The sequence below is a fragment of the Zeus faber genome (genome assembly GCF_960531495.2).
Source record: "Zeus faber genome assembly, chromosome: 2".
Taxonomy (NCBI): Eukaryota; Metazoa; Chordata; class Actinopteri; order Zeiformes; family Zeidae; genus Zeus; species Zeus faber.
The window spans coordinates 7150889-7158960 of record NC_137189.1 but is presented as its reverse complement, the minus strand read 5'-3'; the positions used below and the strand labels follow the sequence as shown (position 1 = coordinate 7158960).

Here is an 8072-nt window from a genome sequence, read left to right as displayed (position 1 = left end):
CATGTTTTAGATTTTTCTTATATTTTAATAAATAAATAAAATACATATTTTATACTTCATCATCAAATGTTTATAATTATATTTTATACGCATTTTATTTATTTATTTATTTATTTTATATTCGTCTGATATATATTATATTTATTCTATATATATTTTTTATACTGGGTGGTCCCATAAGGAACATGTGGAAGAGCAAAACAGATAACCATAATATAAGCAAGGTCCACCGAAATAGTATGAAACGAGGCCCATCATCTGCTCATTGAAACTGTCAGTCAAAATCAGGAGTCTCTTATATATAACACTAAACAGATATGTCACTATAATAAGCTTTATTTGGAGGCTATGGCACCTCTTCATACAACATGGAGCTGCCCTTCCTTCTTTCCAGCCCATGTTGATGAGGAATGAGAGGCAGACCGCACGCCATGGGCTGATGGGACGAACCCCTCCATCCAGAGAGAGAACCAGGAGAGAGAGAGAGAGAGAGAGAGAGAGAGAGAGAGAGAGAGAGAGGGAGAAGGGAACCGGAGAGAAAGGGGGGGAACGGAGGGAACCAGAGAGAAAAAGAAAGGAAGGGATCACAGACAATTGCTGTTGTGAAAAGCATCCAAACCCCGTCCAAACAGCCTTGCATCGCTTTGTGCCGGTGTGGACGTGGAAAAACTAGCTTTTCTAACCATCTAACACTGCTGCCGTGTGCAACTGTGTGTGGATTTGGATAATTGGGGAGGGAGGGACGGAGGGACGGAGGGGGGGTTGGCATTAGGGGCGGAGGTCGTTGCCATACAGTACAAATGATGCGCTCACCAACTTGCAGGCAAAAGCAACATTCCTTCTCCCCCCCATTTTTTTAAATTCTGTTGGCTCTCTAGGATTGTGTTGAAATTGTGCAACAGTCCTGTGTACGGATTTGTGTGGATTATTTTTTATGATAATAAGTTATAAGATATTGAAGCATTTTTTCTCTTCTAAATTCATATGGTATTTCTTTGCATGTTTACAAATACTATATTTTTTTCCTTCCAAACATCAACATCCCACTGCAAATCATCTAGTCAACATGAAACTATATATAAAGCAAAAGATAGGCTCTTATAGCACCAGTAGTCTTGCGTAAATATAAATATGCAATGTTTGAGTAAATAGATATGTTATAGCTATAGTTTAATTTGTATGAATATCAAATTTCAATTAGATAGTGTAATAAACTTGTAGGGTCACAATTGAAAAATGTTGTTATTAATAGTTTTATATTTTTCGTTTTCTTCGTCATTCCCCAAGTAAAATGAAACAACCTGTATGCTCAGATATTCCTCGCAAAACACTGCTGCCATCATTCCCTTTCCTCAAATTCTGTCCAACATTCACACACACTCTCGCCTATACACACACGCACAATTGTACTTTACAACTTTGACACTCACAGTCAAAATTTCCATCCTTACCTATGGCGTCGTGCGGGTGAGTTAATGTTTTTACTTTGTTTATTTCTTTGCAGTCTCCAGAGGGTGCTGAGGACAAGGAGTCCTCCAAAGTCACAAAGCAAGAGGTATTTTTTTCTGTGCTTTTAATGTGTGTGTATGTGTGTTTAAATTTGCAGTGGTTTGTGTGCTCAAAGTGTCTTTCGTGAGCGAATGTGTGTGTGTGTGCGTGTGTGAGCTTTAAGAGTATAAACAGCACAATTACAGATAAGCCGCGCCAATGAGGAACACACGCTTCAACCATCATCTAAACACAACAAGCACATACACCACAGCCCCTGAAGGTACAACTGATATCTGTCTCTCTCTCTCTCCCTCCCTCTCTCTCTGTCACACTCACCTTCCTCATTCCTTGTTTGCGGTAGCCCACCAGAAGGTCACAGAGATTGTCGGCGGTAAGTTTATCCTCTGTCTTCACCCCTTCTCTCACTTTCCCCTCATCTCTCCATACCTCTCATCATCACCCTCAGCGCAGATGCAGTCTTTCGGAACACGTTCGCTTTGTAGTACTTATTCCGTTTCTCCATTTGATCAGGCCAGCGTGCATTTACAAATTCAATGAACATGTTCCCCTAGGATTGTGTCTGGCGCGGTGCGCATGTCTTTTCTGTGTTTGTCCTCGTCCCATCCTCCGTTTGGCCGACCCTACAGTACAGCTGCACGGTTATTAGGGTATGAACCCGTTTCCAACAGCGAGGCAGGGTATAAATCTCAGATTCCAAAAGTGTGATTAAAAAATGTATTGTTTCCGGATTAATGATCAAGATTACAACAGCAAAATAATTTGGGTTCTGACTTATGACATAATTGTGCAGCTTTGCTCTCCTGGTCATTGTGTTTTTATCTGTGTTGTACTGTAAATGTTGGGAGAATGTTTTTATGAGCTCCTGTTTATAATTGGGTGTGTGGAAAAATAAACCCATGCACATTTCAATTAGATTCTATATTATGCATGTTGGTAGCAACATTTGAAAATCCAAACATAATTTTTTCAATTGTATTTTTCAACAACAATAATGTCCATTTTCTGAAATAGAACATGGATATAATTTGGAAAAAGTATTTGTGTTTGTTGTCATCTTCAACACCATAACATATAGTAACATCAAAAATACATTTTTAAATCAATTATTTTTATATTATTTAGTGCATGCGTAAAGCCCCAGCAACTTTTCGAAGCACAAAATAATATCACATGATTTAGTTATGCCAAGACGAGGTAAGCAATTGGCTTTAGGGCACTGTGATCAACAGTGTGCAACACTCAAGATTTTAGGATTAAGAACGCTGTACCATTCCAACCATGCACAAAACACATTCATTGTAATGAACCTTTCAATTAACGTTATTAGATATTATAGATATTCCCAAAAGATCGTATTGTATTATCGGTATGTAGGTCAATTTACATGTAATATAAGAATATGTGAAAATGCTAAATTGGATGGATTAGTATGCATGTTTGAAGGGAATAGTTTTGAACGGCTTGAGGACAAAGTGACAAAAGGTACCCCCCCCCCCCACTCAGGATCAGATTGGCAGGACTACACTGTCAGAGTGAGGTCAGTGGTAACTAGGTCTGTCTTACCAACAGAAACCTGCTGCACCCAAGCCTGAGGTTAAGCCCAAGAAGGCCATCGTCAAGGTAATTCTAGACATACACACTGTCCAGTAATTCAGTCAATTTGCTTTGCCGCATAATGTTTGGTTTTTACCAGGTAGTTGAATGTTAAACCTTTTTTTTCTGCTGCTGCCACTGCTACAACACTGCTAGTAGCCGCTAATTAAAGTTCTGCAGCCCTAGAATAAACCCGCAACATGACAGGGCTCATGGTGGTTTCAGTTTGGTTGAATCGGAGGCGTGGCGATCAATGCAAAATTTGTACTACAAAACAGAAAGAATGTTACAGTAATATGCTTGCTTGTAAATACCAGATTTTATATTACTCATAAATTTCACAGTTCTATTACATTTCCATCATTATAACTTTTCAGAGGAAAATGTTGATTTTATAGAAAGAAAACGACATGACAAATTTATTCTGACTGCATAAATCTTATGTTTAATTATTGGCTTAATGGCACTGAACACATTCACTGCTTAGGTGTCAAGCTTTCGCCTTGAATGCCACAGAATGTCTCATTCCGCTGCTATCGATGCAAATCAGCCAATATCATAGAAGTGTAGAATTTCAATACCGAGCCCTGATAAAAAAAGGGATAAGGAATAAAACAAATATCATAGCTGGCAGTCAGTAACGACACACAGTGTGTGCCATCGTACATATAACAACCTAGTTGCTTTGTAAGCCCCATGTGGCCAAGTAGAGGCACTAGGTGGAATATACAATTTGGCTATTTGCAGTGACCGAATGTATGTATGTGTATAAAATCAAGTGTCAAAATTTCAATGCCAGGTTTGCAAATAAATATACATATTTAATTTGCACATTTGAGTATTTTTCGAGCTTATAGAGCTTGTGCGTAATCACCGGTTGTCATGACATTTCACGGCATATATGTACGACCGTATGTGTATGAATGTGACAAATAATCTCTTGAACTTGAACTTGAACTTGATATATACTTATATATGCATGTCTGGTAGCATACAGATTTGAACGCCTGTCATTTTCCTTCTGGTTGCATCTGTTCTGCACACCGATCCCTGCCTCCGCACAGAAGCCAGCAGATGATAAGGGGGTAAAGGCAAAGAAAGGTGGAGTTAAGGGTAAAAAGGAAGATGGTCCCGCCCAGAATGGAGAGTCCAGTACTGAGGTAAGACAAAAAGGAAATAGGGTGGTTCAATGAACTAATAATCTTCTCCCAAAAATGTGTGAGCCTCGTCCTGAACACATTTAAATCACACTTGTATTCCTCAAAACCCACCCCATAATGAAATCTGATGTTATTGACCAATTCATACATCTCTTTCTCTTTTTCATTGTTTTATCTTTCCCCCTCATTCTTACGCATGTGCGTACAAACACACACACACGTATACACACAGATCTACGTGTCTCGTCCATGTGTTAGCGTATCTTTCACCAGAAGCATGGCTCCCTCCTCGATGTCTGTCAGAGGGCAGAGTGAAACAGTCAGAGTCCAGGGTATGGCGGCATGTGTGCTTTCACACTAACACATCACTCCTCTGCTTTCAGAGCGGTTGTTGATAAAACGTTTGTCCTGTGTGATCTGCGGTGCTATTAATTTGTGGCTGTGTTTGTGCGCGAGAGGGATACACAAGTGTCTTTACTTTTGGGGTGAGGGGAGGTTCAAGAGAATCATAGAGTTAATGTCAACACCAGTGCTCAATCAAAAGAAGCTGAAAGCATCAATCTATGTGAGGAACTGCCTCAAAATGTATTGGAGCTAGAGCCTGTTCCATTGTTTAGATTTTACACTGTTAGGCCTCATATATATTTTGCCATGAAGACATAGGAAGTTATAGGACAGGAGTAGGAACAAATTCCCGATTCTTAAAATTCTTCAGTAAAAATTTGCAATTCTTATCTTTCCTGCAGTGAATTATCAGGCCGATTGAAATCTAGGAAGGAAGTCGAGTTTGTTAATTTTTTTTGTGTGTGTGTGTGTGTGTGTGTGTCTGTTTTGAGGACTTATGCAATCCATGTTCCATGTCTAATCCATGTTCTGTCTTCCAGGTAACTGAAGCAGCGGAGGAGGCGACAGAGGAGATGGCGTAAAGCAAAGGAGGGTTTGTCTCTGACTCTACCCCTTCTACTCGATGGCAGCAAGCGTATTTTTTTTACTGAGGATTTTGTACCATGCTGAATTTTTTCTAGACTTGTGATAGTAGAGATGGATAAACCAGCAAGACCCCTTTCCTGTTTCCCTGTTTTACACTCCTCTGTTCAGATCCGGTCTGTTTTTGACTCTCCCGAAGTCCTCATGCCCTGCATTCTGTAAAAGCTACATGCTTCTCTGAAGCCGAACAACAGAATGAAGTGATGTTTTTATCCAGTGGCTGAGGGTGTTTTTCGTGTTGGCCTAAGGGAGCTGTTAACCAGACTGTTATATCCTCTAAACCCAATTCTGCCCTCATTTTGACTTATTTATCTCTAAACAGTGATCCCTTGCTTGGTATTTGCACTGGCATAAAGTGATGTTGATATTAAATCATCTTAGAAGCATTGCAAAGTCCACATTTGGGCCATTGGGCTGGACTGAATACACAGTTGTAATAAACACATCTGAGTTAAGGCTGTTTCACACCAGTACGGCACGGAAAATGCGATAGATATGCAGAATTTCTGCACTCGAATGTCCTGCTGACAAACAATAAACACACGTCCCTTACAGATGTTCCATTAACGTGTTCCATACTGAAACAAACAAAAAAATGCACTCTGCAATGATGATATTTGTTTTTTAGCTCTTACTTTTCCCTTAGTCAATTAGAAAACAAGATTAACAGTTTCCCACACAGAGAGTGGATTACAATGAATTTCACTGGTCAAATGTGTGTTTTCACAGATGAAAACTCAGAAAAGACAAAGTTGGGTCCAGATTTTTTTCTTTTGTGTTGCACAAATATCCCGCACTGATGTGCAGGCTTCCGTCGACACATGGAACAAATTATTAGAATAAGAAGTTGCACGACAACCCCGTGCTCGGTGTGAAATGGCATTTAGAAAGGTTTTAGAATTACTACCACTATTCATATATAATATTGTATGTGTGCAGTTCAGTGAGTGTTTGTGGATCCCCGTCTTTAAAAATCATGTTCAGTTAATTTCCTTTCTTTTTTCCAAGTGTCCTGCAGCAGAGTGGCATAGCAATAATGAGTGGTGCTTCTGTTTTGGAAGTCTGAATTGGCTTTGGACCCTCTGGTCTCTTCTAGGTTTTCATCCTGTTGGAAAAAAAAAAATATTTTGAAATAAAAGAGAAAGTTGATGTCACATTGGAGCCTGTATTTCTCTATTTCTAAGTGTCCTCATTTATTGATAAATTAAAGATGCTGAATTATTTTTATATAATATTCTCGGGCTTTGAACACTGTAGAGGAAATGGGTAAAAGTCTGGTCAACCTGGAGTATATTTCCTCGTATTACATCATTTGAGATTATTTATTTGTACCAGTTTGCTTTCTTTTGCCATGGAAAGCTCAGGTTTCAGTATAGAATTCAGTGAAAACATGAGCGTGTAGGTGAATAATGAACGACGTTGGGCTACTGTTTGTGTTTCTTTTGAATGTTTTCATGTTTGGAGGGACTTTTTAAAGCCACACAAAGCCACCGCTCTCTTTCTGCGTGTGTGTGTGAGGTCGGCGAGGGCATGTGACTGTTAAATACAACTGCTGTGTCAGGAAGTGAAAGGTCAGCAGTTGCCAGCAAGGTGGGACCAACGTGGACAGAGTGTCTTTATTGCCTGGCCAGTCATACCTCATGGACCAATGACGAGCACAGAATGGATCCGGAGGTGTTTGGATTAATAAAACAAGGAAGCAAAGTCAAGTTTGATGTTGTGAAGATGTACGAAGCTCAACACAATGCTGCAATGGGATGGAAAGATAAATTGGATTAGTGCAACAAGGAGTGATAAAAAATATTGTAAAAGCTTGCATGGCTGACTATATAAACAGGGAGATAATAATAATAAGTGAGCAGTAATAGCCTTATGCTTCACTAGTAAAAGTGCTTTGAGACCTGGACCCAGGTGATGCTGCTCTAGTAGAACATTTAAGGTCAAGGGTGCAACTGTGGTGTGTATCAAATTATTGTTGCCATCCGTCCCACTATATATTCATATTTTGCATGGTGCTTTCGGCCAAAATCAACCCAGACCTTATTAAAATGTTGGTTCCCATCACCATCGCTGAATGCTTTACAATTGAGAAACCTATCTCCTTTAATCTTCCTTAAATCTTATTTTCCTTAAATCTCTTCTCTCCAAAATGAGAAGCTCACAATACAACCTGTTTTATGTTGTACTGGAAAAAGGTTGCAAATCCTGCATTTTATCAGGTTTATCAGTTTTAGTGACTCTACAAAAAAACAAAGTATAAGACTGGAAACAGGAAGTCTGCCGCTTCCTACTGACAACCTACTGTAGCCAACGTTTTGCTCATGATGTACTGCTGCAATTACAAAAAAAAATAAAAATAATTAAGTAATATACAGTATTCCTGTTACTATAGAACACAAAGACACAGGACTACAACCAGTTTCTAGTTTACGAAAAGGGAGATTTTAAACTGTTTTTTTTCCTACAGTTTCTGATTTCAGCTGAGGGGTATGTTTCTCAAGAGAAAAGTGTTCGGAGAGGCCGTGCAATGAAACGGTACAAATGACGGGAACCAACAACCATACTTTCCGTCAATACACACGTACTGTAATATAAGGTATCAGTTATTGAGGACAAACTTATCAACAGATTCAAGATTAAAACCATCTCTAACACACGTACAGCAAAAAAAGAACACATTTCTCCTGCTTTTATCTGCCTAACCTTATAACCTATGACCCTTGGTCCTGTGTAGTCAGTGTGGTATCAGAGAGTGAGGTTGCCTCCTTGTGGCCAAGTAAACCAGCACAACCATGACTATGGTTGGGAGAGTTGGAATGA

General features: G+C 39.3%; 1 protein-coding gene across 6 annotated transcripts in view; it reads left to right on the top strand.

The window, feature by feature from the left end:
• The window catches only part of hmgn3 (high mobility group nucleosomal binding domain 3), a 6200-nt gene extending 493 nt beyond the window's left edge, over positions 1-5707 (top strand). The window contains exons 2-7 of one of the 6 annotated variants that reach the window (XM_080024222.1): positions 1505-1555; positions 1853-1882; positions 3082-3132; positions 4173-4265; positions 4498-4597; positions 5150-5707. In XM_080024222.1, coding sequence (XP_079880348.1) covers positions 1505-1555; positions 1853-1882; positions 3082-3132; positions 4173-4265; positions 4498-4597; positions 5150-5157 — 333 coding nt within the window. In that variant the 3' untranslated portion in view covers positions 5158-5707. Of the gene's footprint in view, positions 1-1504; positions 1556-1852; positions 1883-3081; positions 3133-4169; positions 4266-4497; positions 4598-5149 lie in introns of all 6 variants that reach the window. The other 5 variants (XM_080024221.1, XM_080024224.1, XM_080024223.1 and 2 more) reach the window with 5 other exon arrangements.
• Positions 5708-8072: the final 2365 nt, after the last annotated feature.